The sequence below is a fragment of the Triturus cristatus genome, chromosome 1_2, assembly GCF_964204655.1.
Source record: "Triturus cristatus chromosome 1_2, aTriCri1.1, whole genome shotgun sequence".
NCBI lineage: Eukaryota > Metazoa > Chordata > Amphibia > Caudata > Salamandridae > Triturus > Triturus cristatus.
The window spans coordinates 780,779,485-780,800,204 of NC_140580.1; the positions used below are offsets into that span (position 1 = coordinate 780,779,485).

At 46.4% G+C, this 20,720-nt stretch overlaps 1 protein-coding gene across 2 annotated transcripts in view; it reads right to left on the bottom strand.

Annotated features, from left to right (window-relative positions):
- Positions 1–6,402: 6,402 nt before the first annotated feature.
- CABCOCO1 (ciliary associated calcium binding coiled-coil 1) overlaps positions 6,403–20,720 on the bottom strand; it is a 304,698-nt gene continuing 290,380 nt past the window's right edge. For both annotated transcript variants that reach the window (XM_085608790.1, XM_085608789.1), the window contains exon 8: positions 6,403–7,267. In XM_085608790.1, the coding sequence (XP_085464916.1) occupies positions 7,193–7,267 (75 nt within the window). In that variant the 3' untranslated portion in view covers positions 6,403–7,192. The remainder of the gene's footprint in view (positions 7,268–20,720) is intronic.

Here is a 20,720-nt window from a genome sequence, read left to right on the forward strand (position 1 = left end):
TGCCTCCCTGGCAACTTTGAGCATTCGTGCCTGACCTAGAAGTATTCTTTAGAGCACACCCCTTTGTTGAAATCTCAAAAGCCCCATCATTCCTCTTTGACTCTTTGTTGTGCAACCCACTCCTCCTCGGGTGGGGTGGGCATGAAAGAGCTGGTAGCGTATTGTCAGGCCACTGCCAGTAAATATTGTTTTTCCAAATTTTGCCACACCCTTCGTGGGCGGCCAAGTCTGTTTCCCTCCATGTTTCGTCCACATCAAGGGCCATGGGTGCCCTGTATTCATCATCATATAGGGCCCACACATACCCCCCCCCAACTGTGATTTGTGCTTTACGTATGATGTCCATGTATTTAAATATGGCCACACTCCGTTCAGGATACTTTTCATAGTATTCACTGGGGTAAATTAAAAAGGCTGCCGTCCAGTTCTCTATTGCCATATGCACCTGTAGGCATTTTCCCAGTTCATGTTCTTCTTGTATAGAGCCTTCCTTGGCCCTTAATTCTCTGTGTAACAACTTAAACATTTTAACATACTAGCCCTTCCAAATATTCTCTTTTTTGGACAACATAAGATTCACCTGTATGGATTGGCCACTCCTATATAGGGGAGGTTTGTTTTATCTTCAGTCCGTTGCTGTCTTTATCCGTTGACCCCTCTGCCTTCCCTTTCTTGTTCCCAGTGTCTGTTACCGTAACCTTGCCCTTCCCTACCTGCTGCCGCCCGCCCATGGGTGTTCCACTCACTGTGTTATATGCCCCCTTCACTTTTTGTACCCTCAGTTCCTTTTATATCTGTGTCAGTGCTGACCCCTGTATCCTTCAAATACTTACCCTTTTGTAGTCTGCCCTCATTCGCACCACTCATACACCCCAGCTGACACCCTTATAAGGGCTGTTCCTGCAGCTCATATGTTCTTACCTGGTGTTAAGGACGGTGTGCGCTCCAAAGCCTGTAGCCTTGCCTGTGAAGACCTCCTGTCTGCCAACCGGGTGTTGTTAGCTCTTGCTGGTACCATGGGCGTGGCCTGTAAAACACTAGTCAACATTGATTGGCACAAACCCCCCAGCTGATTGCCTTGCACCTTGTTGCCACCACCTCTGTTCCATGTCACCCGGCACATCACTGTCCACAATCTCACCCTCCTCAAGACTGTCCTCCTCATAATCCAATTCTATAAAATCCACCAATTCATACGCCCATTCATTGTGTGTTGGAACCACTACCCCCTGTGGCATATTGCGCCCGACCATGGGGTAACCGCCTACTATCTCCTGAGGGGTTGTAACAAGCCCTCCCAGGCATTCCTTCACTGCAGGTTGTCGTGACCTCCGGATGCTGTCACCCGACGATGCTCTGACCTTGTCCGCTCTGACAAGGCCTCATTGGACCTTCTTGTGTCAGCTAAGGCAAAGTCCCACAACTCCGTCCGTCCTGCCACTCTGCGCCATCCCTTCTCTTAACCTCGGGTGGATGAGCCGCACTGTGCTCTACTGAGTCTGCTTACGTCCTGTAACCTGTAAAAAGGGGATAGATCCAGTGTGCGTGACCCCTGAACCCCCACAATATGAGCTTTGCCACTGAACTCCTCACTACCCTGCATGTCCGTGCTATCATGCCCTCTGTCCTAAATTCCCCTGTCCATCATGAAATGTAAAGGCTCAATGCACCTGCTGGCAATCCCCACTTCAACCTCAGACACCCTTGGGAGCCTGTCCTAACGCTCCCCATGACCCCCACAGGAGTACACTTGTTGGGGCCTCTTCCTCAAACCACTTGCCTCTTCCCTTGACCTTCATTCTCACTCCATTCCAACATTGCAGCCCCTATCGCTGAACCTGGACCCCTTTTCGCTGCTGTGGGGGCAGTCCACGGCGAAAAAGTCTCCGGCCCCCTTGATGCCCTACTTCCTTCCTTTACTGCAATTTCCTCACCTGCCGTGGCAACCCCTCCGGCCACTAAGCCTTAAGGCCTCTAAGAGTCCTCTCTACCCAGTCCCACATTCCTAGGGAGACCTGGGACCAGGCCCCAGCCCCCCTGGCTCTCCGAACGCAGATGCAACCTGCCCCTTTCAGACCACATGCCAGGGGCCGGCCAGCTCCTCAAGCTCCAGCCCCTTTGCTCCCTCCTGCTCCAAGGCACCTACAAGATCGTCCTGGAAATCCCCTTGAAACCCTGGTGTCCCCAGTCTACCTCCTCAGCTTGCATCATATAAAACAGGGCCTGATGCCCCTCCCCTCTTGCCTGCCAGCATGTTCCATGCCTTCAATATCGCCTAATGTGTGCCCTTCTCCCTCCAGGCCTTGTGCGGTTCTCCGACCATCTTGGTCCCACCCACCATCATCGCACAATCCCCCGCGGGCGGCATGCCCTAGTGGGGGGGGGAGACACTTGCACTACGCCTGTTGCTTTTTCCTTGCCGCTCATGCTCTGCGGCTTCACCCCCAAACCGCCCTGACCTTTCCTAGGCCTTGGGGCTGCTCTGTGCAATCGCGAGCGGCCCGCATGCCAGACTGGGCTCCTGCACGCCTGCCCTGATGTCAACAGGGCGGAGAGCAAGTCAATACAGGCACGGCTACCTCGTCCGACAAGCACCAAACCGTCCAGCCTAGCACATTTGCTGCTCCTCCACTGACAGTAAGATGCACGCACCCTGTGTCCTCCAACAAACAAAGCACCTGCCTTACTTTTTCTTCTGCCATACTAAATCGAAATGCTAACTGCGACACAACTGCCAAACCAGAAAAACTTCCTCAAGTATTTTACTGTTCTCTAGAACGAAAAGGGGCAACCCAGTAAACCAGGGACCTGGGCTAGATAATATATATGTAAAGCTGGTCCCCACAGGGGAAGTGTAGCCCTTGACTTCCACTGCAATATTATCAAAACAGAGATAGAGTAAACCCCTTATAAGAGTTGGTTTTCTATAATGCGTTTAGTGCTTTTATTTTTATGTATCTTCTCAGTTCTGAATATATTTATATATTCATTTTTAGCGTTTATTATACATTACTCATATCATCCAAAAGATAAGGTGGTCCTATAAGTGATGGACGGCGCAGTGAGAGATCAATAGTGAAAAAAGTGCATAGGTGCTATGTACAAAAATATATACATGTGGCTGATAGGGATAATAGAGTGTTTGAAGTCAATTGCACCGCTTCCCCAATAGCCCTGTGGGACAGACCTCCCTACGGTCGGCTGTCCCCCAAACCCCTATTCTGAAATATTTATCACACCTTTGGCTTCTTAGTCAGTTGGCAGGGAAACTGATCCGAAAATGATTGCCCCCACTTTCTTAAACTTTTCGGTGAGTAAGTAAACCCCAACACTACTAGGTAGGGTCCAGCTTGCTTTGGCATTCCATGACAATGTTGAAATAATTCATGAGAGCTCCTTCACTGCCTATGCCTTTCTATCTTATTTCCAAAACAATTTCTCAAGAGAGAACCTGATCTACATCTGTGCCCTAGCGGAGGAAGATGTACATCATTGCTTCTTTTGCTGAACTTTGTGGTGGATAATTACAGCCCACCACATTCAAAGATTAGCAGTCGCCACTAATAGTGGGGTCTCCGACATTCTATTTAACCTCTTCATGTGACTGTTCTCACTGAAGTTGCAAGTGTTGTGCAGAGGTGGGGAAGGCAACTAAACCTCCAGTCTGGTTAAGGCTCAATGACTGTCGCTCACTTGGCCCTTGAACTATGGATAATGGCAAGCCTAAATAGAGCTGAGACAAGTCTCCCAAGCATTACCTTTGTCTTTCCCTGTGGCAGTTTTAAAAAACAAAAACGCTAGGCACAGACAGCATAGAGCTCACGGAGCAAAATTTAAAAAGGTTCTTTTTTGCTAGATGTGTGTATCTGCAGCTGAACTAAGCTGCAATTCGCATGTGTCTTTCTCAGCGAAGCCCTGCAGGAAGCCAGTGTGCCCTTTGTCTTGCTGAACAATGGTGCTCACCCACTCCCTCTTTACTGTTATGTCATGGGAAGGCAGAAGTATTAACATAAAAATAACAATAACCCAATGCCTTCCATTAGGCTTAACGTCGTTCAAGAAAGACGATTTGACATGTTATACATATATTGAGTCAGAGACTATTAGCATGTGATACTTGCATTTATTAAACATAGTGCACTTTTTTACTTTTAAGAAATAAGTGAGCATAAAGCATTGTCTTTAGGTGGTAAAGGCACAGACATGGAGATACTCATCCATTAGCTGAATAGTGCAATGCCATTTTTACCCAGGAAACCTGAAATCAGATCAGTTTCCTCTGACCACATTGTGTGAGCCTATGTAAATCAATTTACTTCACTGTACCTCATTGTAATTCTATGTCAAATCTGAAACCACCTGGAAGAATGTCTGTTCATTGTGTTTGCCATATGAAACACACACTTACCTATGGTTCACTGAGCAATAAAGTCAGTGGCAGCTAGTGACATTTGAAAGTGGTGAGGCGTAAAAGCAAATACAACACACAGCTGGAGGTGCCCAATGCACTTTGTTTGCATACACAATGTCACTAACCAGACTGCTCGTATTAAGTTGTCAGCATTAAGCACTTTGTGAAAACTTGCAGCTTTTGAAGTTGGTAATTGAACATTGAGCGGTTCTGTAAAGGCAGTGTTGGAATATAAAAATAAGGAAAATATCACAACTACACCCTACAGGTGAATTGTATGGGCTGATTCAGCAAATGTCTATGGCACCTTTTTTGACTTATATTTCATGGTCACCAAAATAAAAGATGCCTTGGCAAAATCAACAAATCTGGCTACTTCCTAAGCATATGTGCTTCTTCATTGATTGATAGCAGGTCATAGCCTGATAGATTTATGTTTGCGGTTGCGTGTGTAATTTAATGGGTGAATGTGAGAATGAGACGTTAGTTTGGTGGAGGGATGAGCTGGTAATTGAGTACATAGTAACTGGATGAATGACTGAGTGAATGAGTGGAAGAATAAGAGGATGAGTGCATGGATGATGGTTGAATACATGATGAATGTCTAGATCACTGGATGGGTACATGCATGACTGAGTGAGTGAGTGCAGGGATCGATAGAGACATATTGCTCCAGTTGTACAAGCTACAGCATCAGACAGCAATAATAACGCAAAAAAATGCAACGAATTACTAATATTGGGCCACTTCCAGTATTACACGGAATCTAGACACTAATGTTCCACGATTGCCCACAAAAGTTGTATAAAAATACCGTCATTATTACAGTTCACCAATTACACCTGTGATGGGCACCATCAGGTCAGGCATGCCTATAATTTATTCTAATATATGTGTAGCAGTATTTTTTATATATCAGGTCCTCAGCAAAACAGACCTAAGCACGAAACCTGTATGACATGGAGCATCTTAGAGCCTATAAACGGATACAGGGGGGCACAATGATGATACATAAGGCACAGACTCACACATTTTGTCCCCACTCTCGGTTTACTGTCAGCTGAACTATTTAGTCCATAAGAGTGAGGCAAAAGTGCTGGAAGGCGGATCCGTAGTGCTCTTGCCAGGCAGCCTCAAACAGAAGTTGTGTTTTCACACAGGCTGCACCCTCATGACCATGGTTTCAGCACAAGAGCAGCGCCAGGACTGGGTGGAGTAGGCTAAGCCAGCGTTCCTTTTGTGACAGGAGGCCTGTGTCTCCCATCTGTCTGGCTGTTTAAAACAGCTTGGATTTGTGTGTGCATGTCAGGCTGGCCGTGAAGAGACCCAGCCAATCTGACATGTGCACTTTAAGCTTTCATACAATGCTGCTGTCAATCAGCAGGAATAGCTCCGCCCTATCACTCACACTTGAGCTGAAACAGCGGCACAATATTAATCATGGTGAAGTCATCATGACCAGCATTTTATTAATTTGCTTTTGCTGCCTGCTGCTTTTGCAGCAGGTGGGGGCAAAGCTCCTTCGCCCTACAGGAGGAACCGCCGCTGAATAAAGTTACTCCAAGTACAAGAAAAAAATATGGATAATTTATAAAGTTCAAATGGCAGACTGGAAGCTCTCGGTTCACTCATGGCAGCGTTTTCAGGGCACCAAAGGAGGGAATATGAATATGCTTAAAAACAATTATTTTTAACAGATGTCAATGAAGTGATTTACTGTAATGTACTAAAGTGAGAGGAGATTATGAAATAACCTATTTTTAATCAGAAAGAGACTTTGTCAAGTTTCTACAGAACCTCTGCAGGTACCATTTATATGGCAAATCTTTATCTGGCTTGACTAGAATTTTGGCTCCGTCGAGCCAAGCCAGACCCCTATGTCGGACTTCCTTGTGAATACCATGGCTTACCCAACTCTACTTCAGGTTTCATCCCTAGGTATTATAAGCAAATTAGATTGCAAAAAATGAAGACAACTGAAAGCTATCAAATATATGTAAATTACATGCTCACTTTATTGACTCGTTACAGGGCGTTTCAAACTAACCACATACAAACAATATTCACAAATGCACTAAAACAGAGACTTTGGAAAGGCTTTAGGATATTAAAAAATAACAAAATAAATACATGTTAAACAAATGGCAAATAGGATGCATACAGTGAAAATATGAATTAAAAATGTGAGTACAGAGTACACTAATGGCAGACTGATTGTAACTGCACACAATTCTATTATTTTAATTTATACTGATCTGCAACAACTCTGAAATCCCAGATAACACGGCCTTTTGTTAGTCACAAGGCGTTCCTTCCTACCACAAGAGGGACATTGGCCTAGCGTTCTACAAATGTTCACTCTCTTGTGTTCACATCTGTGTAATTAGTATTTCGTATAACTCTTCCTATGATCCTCTTAGCAAATAAAAAAAAAATCACAAACCGACTCATATTTCTGGTTTTCTTACTGCTGCCAAAACGACAAATCAATTTTAAATTATACTATCTCTTTTTCGTCGTGTATTCCCTGGCCAAAACAAACGCCATCCGATTTTCATTCATGCAAACTTAATATGACCGCATTCAACATATTTATTCCCAGTAAAATAAGCACAGCTGTAGCCAGAGTGCAAATCATAAATATTTAAATCATTCTTTAACGTTCGAAAAACAAAGCAGAGTCTATTATTTGACGTGTTCAAAATAGTCTCAGAACATTACTTTAATTTACTATTAATGTTTCCTGCGTATCACATCAATGGAACCACTTTTCCAGAGCTTTCACGGCTTTTTCAGTTTTTCTATCCTTGCAGTGTACGCCTCTTCCTGCATCCGCAGCTTTTCGTTTATCTCAGTCTGCGAGAACAATCATAGAACAGTGGTTATGAAGAGGTTATCTGGTTCTGCACATTGTGTTTAAGGCAGTGACATAAGTGTAGCACAACAAACCAGCCACTATCATGCCCACAACTTCCTGTTCTGCCGACATTGCGCTGCCCAAGACTTAATTCTTGAGATAGCGCGTTCTCGTACGTGTCTACACGCATGGCACCACGCATGGCGCGCCGGACGTGCACAGGAAGTTGTACTGGAGGCAACCAGTTATTGTTGCCGCTTTGCAGTCTGAGATAACCGTGCTAATCGAAATTCCAAAACATAAATTGATCACTGACACCTAATCAGAAACACAACTTTGCGATGTTATCTTTTACGTAATTTCCTTTTGCTTCAAGGGTGGCGTTTTCCATAGAATCTGTAAAAAAGTACCTCAAGATTAAACACTGCTGGGGCTGAAGTGTATCTTTTAAAAACTGTAAATTTTTGATGCTTTACATCTTAACAAAATATCTTTTTTTAAATATGGATTTTGTGGGCAACAGGTCAACGTGATGCCCAAAAAAGCACATGTTTGCAAGTAATGCAGAAATGTATGAACCTTTGGCAATATGAAGCTAGAGGTTGGCATGTAATATTTATATATTATCACCTATGCCTCTGTTATAGTAACGCTATTGCATGAGTAGACAGTATTTATTAGCCCATGTAATTAAGCCAAGCCCCTTGACATATCAGATATAGAATTTATTTACAGTAAGATAAGCACACTGTATTCAGTAGGCATAATACTGATGGTGTGCTCAGGAGTGCAAGAGAATATTTATGAATCAAATTATCTAGTCACACACTTGCGGTGTACATTTAAACCGTGAATGTTGGCTCGTAACAGTATGTTTGTCATGCAAGTTCCCCCACCACGAAATTCAGGGAGGACTTGGCCAGGCCTAGAGACGGTTTCTCCAGGAAACCCATGATCTACCACTTCTGGGAGCTCAATAAAATGCCACATACTCTATCATGGGGTAGCGAGGATGAGTGTTAGACCTGATATCCTTGGCGTGGTTTTCCCATCCAACGTTTTGCCTTCACCCTCCTTTGCCAAATTAGTTTTTGTTGGCCTAAGGACTCGCCATACTTTCCCATTGCTAACCAGTGCTAAAGTGCTTGTGGTCACTCCTCTAAACATGGTAACAATTGGCTTACACCCAATTGGCACATTTAATATACTTGTCCCTACAACAGTGATATTACATGTACCCAGAGCCTGTAAATTAAATGCCACTAATGGGCCTGCAGGACTCATTGTGCCACCAACTTAAGTAGCCCTTTAAAACACATCTCAGATCTACCATTCCAGCCTGTGTGCTGTTTCTATCTGCCATTTTGACGTTGCAAAATAAACCTCTTGCCAGGGTTAACTCTTCCTTTTTAATACATACAAGTCACAGCTAGAGTTGGCCCTAAACAGCCCATAGAACAGCCCATAGGGAGGTGATGTATATTTAAAAAGTTGGGCATATACTTTTAAGTTTTACATGTCACAGTAGTGAAGTATTCTTCAATTTAGTTTTTCCTTACTTTAAGGTCTATCTCTCCCATAGGATAACATTGTGCTACTTTGTTACAATCAATTCAATATAATAGCTTTTCTTTGGGAACAGGTAGAAATATCATGTTTGGTGTCTCAGGAATTGTAATTTTAAACCCTCCTTAATGGTAAAGTCATATTTTAAGCCACAATTCTGAAAATGCCACTTTAAAAAAGTTACAACAAACAAATGATGGACGGAATGCTGACAATGCAGACATTCTCCCCCAGTCAAGAGATCTGGGTTAAATCCATCGTTCTTTTGCCCACTACACCACCCCAGTTTAGACATGGCCATATGCAAATCAGTCTTGACCCTGTGCCTCATGGGAACAGTCCAGCCCGAACTGCCAAGCCATGTCTTCCCTGGACCGGAATCAAGCATCCTAGGACCGGTTTCTGGCTATCAGCCGTCATCGGCCAGGATAGCTTGACTCCAGTGGCGTAGTGAGCACGGGTCCCACGTCTGGGAATACCCATCCCACTTAGGGCGAAAAGCGTTACAACAAACAAATGATGGACGGAATGCTGACAATGCAGACATTCTCCCCCAGTCAAGAGATCTGGGTTAAATCCATCGTTCTTTTGCCCACTACACCACCCCAGTTTAGACATGGCCATATGCAAATCAGTCTTGACCCTGTGCCTCATGGGAACAGTCCAGCCCGAACTGCCAAGCCATGTCTTCCCTGGACCGGAATCAAGCATCCTAGGACCGGTTTCTGGCTATCAGCCGTCATCAGCCAAGATAGCTTGACTCCAGTGGCGTAGTGAGCACGGGTCCCACGTCTGGGAATACCCATCCCACTTAGGGCGAAAAGCGTTACAACAAACAAATGATGGACGGAATGCTGACAATGCAGACATTCTCCCCCAGTCAAGAGATCTGGGTTAAATCCATCGTTCTTTTGCCCACTACACCACCCCAGTTTAGACATGGCCATATGCAAATCAGTCTTGACCCTGTGCCTCATGGGAACAGTCCAGCCCGAACTGCCAAGCCATGTCTTCCCTGGACCGGAATCAAGCATCCTAGGACCGGTTTCTGGCTATCAGCCGTCATCAGCCAGGATAGCTTGACTCCAGTGGCGTAGTGAGCACGGGTCCCACGTCTGGGAATACCCATCCCACTTAGGGCGAAAAGCGTTACAACAAACAAATGATGGACGGAATGCTGACAATGCAGACATTCTCCCCCAGTCAAGAGATCTGGGTTAAATCCATCGTTCTTTTGCCCACAACACCACCCCAGTTTAGACATGGCCATATGCAAATCAGTCTTGACCCTGTGCCTCATGGGAACAGTCCAGCCCAAACTGCCAAGCCATGTCTTCCCTGGACCGGAATCAAGCATCCTAGGACCGGTTTCTGGCTATCAGCCGTCATCGGCCAGGATAGCTTGACTCCAGTGGCGTAGTGAGCACGGGTCCCACGTCTGGGAATACCCATCCCACTTAGGGCGAAAAGCGTTACAACAAACAAATGATGGACGGAATGCTGACAATGCAGACATTCTCCCCCAGTCAAGAGATCTGGGTTAAATCCATCGTTCTTTTGCCCACTACACCACCCCAGTTTAGACATGGCCATATGCAAATCAGTCTTGACCCTGTGCCTCATGGGAACAGTCCAGCCCGAACTGCCAAGCCATGTCTTCCCTGGACCGGAATCAAGCATCCTAGGACCGGTTTCTGGCTATCAGCCGTCATCAGCCAAGATAGCTTGACTCCAGTGGCGTAGTGAGCACGGGTCCCACGTCTGGGAATACCCATCCCACTTAGGGCGAAAAGCGTTACAACAAACAAATGATGGACGGAATGCTGACAATGCAGACATTCTCCCCCAGTCAAGAGATCTGGGTTAAATCCATCGTTCTTTTGCCCACTACACCACCCCAGTTTAGACATGGCCATATGCAAATCAGTCTTGACCCTGTGCCTCATGGGAACAGTCCAGCCCGAACTGCCAAGCCATGTCTTCCCTGGACCGGAATCAAGCATCCTAGGACCGGTTTCTGGCTATCAGCCGTCATCAGCCAGGATAGCTTGACTCCAGTGGCGTAGTGAGCACGGGTCCCACGTCTGGGAATACCCATCCCACTTAGGGCGAAAAGCGTTACAACAAACAAATGATGGACGGAATGCTGACAATGCAGACATTCTCCCCAGTCAACAGATCTGGGTTAAATCCATCGTTCTTTTGCCCACTACACCACCCCAGTTTAGACATGGCCATATGCAAATCAGTCTTGACCCTGTGCCTCATGGGAACAGTCCAGCCCAAACTGCCAAGCCATGTCTTCCCTGGACCGGAATCAAGCATCCTAGGACCGGTTTCTGGCTATCAGCCGTCATCAGCCAGGATAGCTTGACTCCAGTGGCGTAGTGAGCACGGGTCCCACGTCTGGGAATACCCATCCCACTTAGGGCGAAAAGCGTTACAACAAACACTTTTCGCCCTAAGTGGGATGGGTATTCCCAGACGTGGGACCCGTGCTCACTACGCCACCGGAGTCAAGCTATCCTGGCTGATGACGGCTGATAGCCAGAAACCGGTCCTAGGATGCTTGATTCCGGTCCAGGGAAGACATGGCTTGGCAGTTCGGGCTGGACTGTCCCCATGAGGCACAGGGTCAAGACTGATTTGCATATGGCCATGTCTGAACTGGGGTGGCGTAGTGGGCAAAAGAACGATGGATTTAACCCAGATCTCTTGACTGGGGGAGAATGTCTGCATTGTCAGCATTCCGTCCATCATTTGCTTGTTGTAACGCTTTTCGCCCTAAGTGGGATGGGTATTCCCAGACGTGGGACCCGTGCTCACTACGCCACTGGAGTCAAGCTATCCTGGCTGATGACGGCTGATAGCCAGAAACCGGTCCTAGGATGCTTGATTCCGGTCCAGGGAAGACATGGCTTGGCAGTTCGGGCTGGACTGTCCCCATGAGGCACAGGGTCAAGACTGATTTGCATATGGCCATGTCTGAACTGGGGTGGCGTAGTGGGCAAAAGAACGATGGATTTAACCCAGATCTCTTGACTGGGGGAGAATGTCTGCATTGTCAGCATTCCGTCCATCATTTGTTTGTTGTAACGCTTTTCGCCCTAAGTGGGATGGGTATTCCCAGACGTGGGACCCGTGCTCACTACGCCACTGGAGTCAAGCTATCCTGGCTGATGACGGCTGATAGCCAGAAACCGGTCCTAGGATGCTTGATTCCGGTCCAGGGAAGACATGGCTTGGCAGTTCGGGCTGGACTGTCCCCATGAGGCACAGGGTCAAGACTGATTTGCATATGGCCATGTCTGAACTGGGGTGGCGTAGTGGGCAAAAGAACGATGGATTTAACCCAGATCTCTTGACTGGGGGAGAATGTCTGCATTGTCAGCATTCCGTCCATCATTTGTTTGTTGTTACGCTTTTCGCCCTAAGTGGGATGGGTATTCCCAGACGTGGGACCCGTGCTCACTACGCCACTGGAGTCAAGCTATCCTGGCTGATGACGGCTGATAGCCAGAAACCGGTCCTAGGATGCTTGATTCCGGTCCAGGGAAGACATGGCTTGGCAGTTCGGGCTGGACTGTCCCCATGAGGCACAGGGTCAAGACTGATTTGCATATGGCCATGTCTGAACTGGGGTGGCGTAGTGGGCAAAAGAACGATGGATTTAACCCAGATCTCTTGACTGGGGGAGAATGTCTGCATTGTCAGCATTCCGTCCATCATTTGTTTGTTGTAACGCTTTTCGCCCTAAGTGGGATGGGTATTCCCAGACGTGGGACCCGTGCTCACTACGCCACTGGAGTCAAGCTATCCTGGCTGATGACGGCTGATAGCCAGAAACTGGTCCCAGGATGCTTGATTCCGGTCCAGGGAAGACATGGCTTGGCAGTTCGGGCTGGACTGTCCCCATGAGGCACAGGGTCAAGACTGATTTGCATATGGCCATGTCTGAACTGGGTTGGCGTAGTGGGCAAAAGAACGATGGATTTAACCCAGATCTCTTGACTGGGGGAGAATGTCTGCATTGTCAGCATTCCATCCATCATTTGTTTGTTGTAACGCTTTTCGCCCTAAGTGGGATGGGTATTCCCAGACGTGGGACCCGTGCTCACTACGCCACTGGAGTCAAGCTATCCTGGCTGATGACGGCTGATAGCCAGAAACCGGTCCTAGGATGCTTGATTCCGGTCCAGGGAAGACATGGCTTGGCAGTTCGGGCTGGACTGTCCCCATGAGGCACAGGGTCAAGACTGATTTGCATATGGCCATGTCTGAACTGGGGTGGCGTAGTGGGCAAAAGAACGATGGATTTAACCCAGATCTCTTGACTGGGGGAGAATGTCTGCATTGTCAGCATTCCGTCCATCATTTGTTTGTTGTAACGCTTTTCGCCCTAAGTGGGATGGGTATTCCCAGACGTGGGACCCGTGCTCACTACGCCACTGGAGTCAAGCTATCCTGGCTGATGACGGCTGATAGCCAGAAACCGGTCCTAGGATGCTTGATTCCGGTCCAGGGAAGACATGGCTTGGCAGTTCGGGCTGGACTGTCCCCATGAGGCACAGGGTCAAGACTGATTTGCATATGGCCATGTCTGAACTGGGGTGGCGTAGTGGGCAAAAGAACGATGGATTTAACCCAGATCTCTTGACTGGGGGAGAATGTCTGCATTGTCAGCATTCCGTCCATCATTTGTTTGTTGTAACGCTTTTCGCCCTAAGTGGGATGGGTATTCCCAGACGTGGGACCCGTGCTCACTACGCCACTGGAGTCAAGCTATCCTGGCTGATGACGGCTGATAGCCAGAAACTGGTCCTAGGATGCTTGATTCCGGTCCAGGGAAGACATGGCTTGGCAGTTCGGGCTGGACTGTCCCCATGAGGCACAGGGTCAAGACTGATTTGCATATGGCCATGTCTGAACTGGGTTGGCGTAGTGGGCAAAAGAACGATGGATTTAACCCAGATCTCTTGACTGGGGGAGAATGTCTGCATTGTCAGCATTCCATCCATCATTTGTTTGTTGTAACGCTTTTCGCCCTAAGTGGGATGGGTATTCCCAGACGTGGGACCCGTGCTCACTACGCCACTGGAGTCAAGCTATCCTGGCTGATGACGGCTGATAGCCAGAAACCGGTCCTAGGATGCTTGATTCCGGTCCAGGGAAGACATGGCTTGGCAGTTCGGGCTGGACTGTCCCCATGAGGCACAGGGTCAAGACTGATTTGCATATGGCCATGTCTGAACTGGGGTGGCGTAGTGGGCAAAAGAACAATGGATTTAACCCAGATCTCTTGACTGGGGGAGAATGTCTGCATTGTCAGCATTCCGTCCATCATTTGTTTGTTGTAACACTTTTAAAAAGTTGGCCTCTTCTTGCCCTAACCATTTGGTGCCTGCAGCCTGTTTACCGGGTCACATGCCTAGATGTTGTTGGAAACTGGCCTTTTTTTATTCCTTTCAGACAGCCACACAATAGGTAGACTGGGTGTTGGCAGGATGGGAGGGAAGAAGCTGAGCACAACCTCACTTGAACTTCAAAAACACTACTTCAGCGCAAACACAAAGAACTTCACCCTAGCCTTTGTCACTCCAGACATCCTGGGACCAGGGCAGGTAGGCATGAAATTCCAGGTATATTTGTGGGTGCTTCCAGATGCTTCTTTCACTTCAAAGCTGGCACCAGGTATAAAAACAGAACTCTCAGACCTACGCTTAAGTACACCCCTGGACCTGGGGATACTGCAGAACAAAGACTGCCCTGCTTCCAGAGGATTGCCCCGCTGCCTCAGACTGCCCTACTGTCTGAGAAGGATGACTGGACCTGCTTCCTTCATTGCAGGCTACCTAAAGTGACTTCAAGGGTAGGCTGACTGACCGTCTGTTCAGAGCTACACAACAAGCTCCAGAGGCCTCCCTGCAACTGCCTAGTCGACCTGCTGTACTGGACCTGCCCGGGCCTGGAACTAGACCTGACTGACCTCTGTTGGCCTTTCTACAAGAGTGTGCCCCTGATCCCCAAGAGGCACCTCCCCAAGTCCCAGGGCCCTTGGTAGGCATCAGAGTGCGCTCCTCTGACAACATAGGAAACATCGTGAAGTTTTGGGCTCTTTGCAACCACAAATGGGCTTTTTCATGCCAAGATCTTGCTGCCCATGATGACCACCAATGCAAAGCTCTGTGAACTAAAGTTTTCATGCTACAGCAACTGCCAGCAATTACCTGCAATGCAAGATCTGCACTTTGCGCAACAGCGTCGACAGTTTGTGGTGAATGGCAGTGTGAAACTTACACAACGACTGTCCGCGACTGACCACTATAGCGATGATTATCTGTGAAGCTCTCCCTGCTCCTCACTGCCTCCTCCACTGCGTTCTGGACTCTTCCCATCGGACATTGAGAAGGTAACGTTTTTCAGCTGGACTAGCCTGGTCACTGTATCCACCTCGTGCTACATTACTGTCCACCTGAACCTGTGACTTTCACTCAGTCTCGCATTACCAGATAACCAAGAGTGTTGCTATATGCTTTAAGGTGCTAATCTTACCTAAAATCTTTGAAATTGTCAAATAATTGATCAAACTTTACTCTATTTTTCTAAATTGGAGTGGATCTTTCTTGTGTTGTGATTTCCCTTTATTACTGTTTGTGTGCTGCATAAATACTTTACACATTGTCTATAAGTTAAACCTGACTGCTTTTGCGCCAATCTACCAAAGGATCAGCATCAGGTTAATTCAGTGACTCTTTGTGTTTCACCCTGACAAGCATTGTGGCTGTTGCTTGAGAAGGGCTCACTCCCCCACAACGAACAACCCAATTTCTCACAATGAGCAATTGAGGCTTACTGTTGTAGGGTGATGTAGCTTGAAAAGATCTGATATAGGTAACAAGTAAAGAACGCAGGAGGAGCCTATACGTCAGCTCATACACCTGGTAAGAGTTAGCCAGTTCCATAATGTAGCATTGAACATCAAGAAGAAAGACAGGAACCCATCACTAGTATGATAGTTCTCAATTTTCTATGATTTTGTCCTGCTGTTCTTGAACTGGACATGGAAACTGCAGTCTGAACCGGTTCCTTTGTGTTAGACCCATCGGTTTCCGGCTGGCAGGGACGCATTGAAGCCAGTCAGAATCCACCGCTCTAAATAGGATGAGTACTATACACATGTCTGATAACCTGTGCTCACCCTTAGGTAGCTTGGCACTGATAATCAGGCTTATGCTTAGGGCCCAATTGTAAAGTATCGGCACAACACCACCCTCGCACCACACAGCGTATGCCACAAAAAGACTCCACACAGTATGTATAAAACACTTGTCTTTGTATTACACACACACACACACACACACTAAAATCAAAACGAGATACACATTGTATATACACTTTACAATTATATGCCATTGTTATACTTCCCCATTGGAAAAAAAAATGAAATACAAATTGTATATACACTTTACAGGTATATGCAATTGTCAAACTTTCCCATTCGCCGAAATATCAAACTCACAGGTCTTTGACTACACCTTGTGACCCAGACCCTCAGTCACTCAACTACACCAACCAATAATACTTGTTGCACCTGACTAGACAGTCAGAACTACCTAACATGGAAAGAAACCGTTACCTAGTTTCTTTCATCTGGATTAGACCTCCAGGCACCCGACAGCACCTGCACGAGTGCGGGATCACAACCCCCCTGAACACGCTTCAAAGTAGTGTGATCTGCTTTAGCCCTTGACAGAAGACACATAAAACCCCTTCGGCCTCGTCATGATGATCTTTACAGCAAAGTATCATGTGGCATGGATCCTGGGAGAGGGAGCCAACGACCTTGGACAGAGGCTGCAATGTCAGGCACTGTTGTCTTCCCGATCTGGAGGTCAAAGACAGTCTCAGCTCCCAGATCAGGTTCCTCCAACACCCTTTGGACAACACACGCTCTGGAGTGCAAGCTAGCACTGGTCCCCCTGATTGCAACTACAGGTCCCTTAGACTCTGCAAGCTTCCCCCACACTCCTCGAACTCCTCATGCCTCTCCACCTCAGGTGGCTGCTGAGCTTTACAAGCACACTCCTCTGCACAGTATGATGATGGTGGTCATCCCAACCAACAATCATTTCTACCCCTTTCCAGTTCACCCAGTCCGGACCTTACAATTGCATGGAAACTGTGCAATCCTGTGTGCCCCTGAGATCTCATTTACAGGAAACTGGAACAAGATCTCCGACGATCAGCTAACTGCTTTCCTCAGCAGCTCCGCCTAACCACCACGGATGACGACCCAACCACTGCCGCCCGAACCCTGCACAATTGGATCACCGACTGTGCCAACACCATCGCCCCCTTCAAGAAAACTACCAATACACATGCCAAGAGAGCCAGCTAGTTCTCCACCGAACTCCGAGAATCCAGAAGAACCTGCAGACGCCTCGAAAAGATATGGAGAAATTCCAAAACTACAGCAGACCTTGACAACTTCAAAGTAGACACCGCCGCCGACCACAAGCTCATCAGATACACAGGAAGAAAGCACTCCAGGATAGAATCTCAGCCCATGCACTCAACAGTAAGGAACTTTTTGGGATCTTCAAAGAGTTCGCCTATCCCAACAGTGAGAAAAATGACATCCCCCCTCCCATGACCTCTGCGACTGACTCAGCTCCTTCTTCCACCACCTAATTAAGACCATCTACGACAACTTCGAGGACAACAAACAATATGCAGAACCTACACCCTACACCCCCCATTCCCGACACCACACAGCCAACACTTTACAGCTGGACCGCGCTCACCATCGAAGAAACCCTGAAGACTATGAAATCAACCCACTCCGGGGCCCCAACGAACCCCTGTCCCCACCACATCTACCACAGAGCCGCCAACATCATCGTCCCTTAGCTTTGACGAATCAGCAACCGCTCCTTTAAGACCGCCTCCTTCCCCGATGACTGGAAACACACTAAGATCAGCCCTCTCCTTAAAAAACCCTCGGCGTAACCATCCCAGAAATGCTGCTCAGAGTCAGAGGTCTGCTGTTTCCCTTGTGCCCCTAGTTTATGGCCTTCAATCAAGAATGCACAGATGTAGCCGTCCCCCTAGCACCCAGATGTAAATTGGAGACAGGCCGACAGGCACACAGAGCCACAAGCATCAAAATGCCCACTTTCCCAAAGGTGGCATTTCCACACACATAATGTCGGGTCCACTCGCACTATTAGAGAGGATTTGCCATTATGAACTCATTGATATCAAACACGATACTGATACCATTCAGCCAGTAGGAAATACTGCTCAAAGGCCTTTCCCTACATTCCCCCATGCTAATCCAATGTGAGAAGCAGGCCCCGTCATACCAAACACACCACCCCGTACCATTCACGACCTTTGCATGTAACGCACACCCACACATGCCCTACCTCTTCCCAAAACGGCACCCTGTCACCAGGGAGAACTCCGATATAGCGAGAGTCATGCTGAACCTTGGCACATAACTTTTTAAATGCCAACCCAAGTAACAGTAAACTGTGCACACAAACCCCACCAGGGCAAACCTGTTGTACAATCGATGCGCTACCTCTGTGGATGCACAGCCAATTATGCATGCCCTTGGACAAGCATTCTGGATACATGCCCTGGGTATATGTCTTACCCTTTGACAAGGGACTTACAGCTAACTTGAATCAGCCAATCATGTATGATGACCACAGTGCTTTGGCACTGATTTGCAGTGTGAAATGCACTCAACGTCCTAAGGCTAGCATCCAGAGCAGCGGAAAACTGGGAAGGAAAAAAGCAAAATGTCAAGTGAAAGCGCCATAGAAATGGCCATTTCCAACACCTTGCAATTGGTGTTTCCATGGCATATGCTCCCTTAACGTCAGGGGCACAAATGGCTCTCTCATCCATACAGTAACCTTTAAGACTATCACTAGGAGTGTGAAGGATCCCATAATAGGGTTATACCACCGCTAACAAGGAATAAGGGGCCCTTGGGCATTAATAACTCCGTGCGTGCTGATGTATTTTTGAGTGCTCCATAGAACTTCACACACCTTTACCAAGACCCTACTGAACTTCCAAGCAACTGGGACAGCTGGAAGTGGTGTGATATTCTATAGCTATAGTTACCAATTTGGATTCCTTACAGGTTGTGTAATATCTGTTGCCCTGGAGTTCCTGGCACCTAGATACAGGTTTTACTCAAACTAACCCTCTAGAATAATACTCTTTTGCACTGACCAATCTTTATCATTTGGAAAGGGAGCCTTTCTGCCCATCTGGTGCATTAGGGCTGAACGACTACGCTCCCTTCAGTGAAATTTAATTTTCCCCGAAACATAAGGATAGATTCATCATCACCGCTGCTAACCTGCAAGGAAAACATGTAGAGGGTAACTTACCAATGCAGTGTGTAGGGTAATATTTTTCTTAAACCTATCTATTTCTAACATTGTTTCTCAAAGGTGTGACCAAGGTATGAATTCATTATCTTGAAAGAATCTGCACTCCTGCTTTCTTTGATAATGTGTGAAAAATGTGCAGTGTGGTATTAACTGAAATGAGCATTCTGCTAATGAGTTCTGCCTCCCTGTTTGCACGGTTGCACTTTGGAATATCAAGGAGGGAATATCACAATACTTTAATATCAAAGCCAAAATATTGAGGAGCAAAATATCCAAAGATAAGTATAAATTTATCATTCTTAAATCTAAATCTAGGTCCCTTGAAAATATGTTTTTCATACAAGTACATATATGTGGAGTCAGGTCCGGCGTTAGGCATGATCAGCATGGGCAGATGCCCAGGGCATTGTCCTCAGCCCACCAACATGGGGCTTAACACCAGTGTCCCCCTTTATCTGGGACTTGCACCTGTGCTCCAGCACTGTGAGGCCTAGGGAAAGGGCACTTCTCTCTGTTCCTCGCATGCATGTTAGTCCCAGCCCCCTGATACACCTCTGTAAAAAAATGGTGTCCATAAATATCTTTTTTGATTTATATTGTTGGATTATTTTAGAAGAAATTCAGCTTGGGTAGACATTGCTGATCCGGGTTGAATTTTTCTGGATGACATTTTTAAACATGGAGGATGTGTTGCACTGATGATGTAATATTTTAGGGACCATGAGAACTATATTTTTCATTTTGGTGTCAAAACATAGGTTTTGGGGGTCAAGTAGTCTTAAAGACACAGAAAATAACTCCTCAGAACATCCCTTCCGTCATTTTCTAAAATGGCAGCTATAATACAGGAAGAAGAGACATACATAGAACTGAAACAAATAATAATATTTTTTAAACCTTTTATGTATACACCAAAGTTTATAAATTGAATATTTAAAAATGAATTTATCACTCCTGTTTTAGATACATCTTCCTAGTTCACTTTATTTATTTGTCTCGGCAATCGCTCACGTTTGCAGAATGTTGAACATTTGAGAAGAGAATATTGACAGGGACATCATTTTTTAGCACAGGATTTACAAGTACATGTATAGGAAAATTCTGTGGGTACAGGCTTTAGAAATGTTATAGGTTTTAGCACCCCATCAATATCTTCCCAACCAAATTAACACGGATTGTTCTCTACATATGCATTATACAAAACATTTACACATCTTCTAATCAAGTAGAATGCTCGTTTAATGTGCCCACACACAGAATATGACTTTGGTGGAAGGTCACTTAGCGGGACTGATCTCTTCAACTCACTGTACCGAAGATCGTCAAATGTATGACAGCCAAAACTCATGTTTAGCCTACTTTCGGCTTGTTTGCGCTCTATAAATACTGAATACACATATACGTATGTAATGAACTAATCAGGAAACACATTTTTAACATTTGATTGAATTTATAAGTTGTGACTAATATA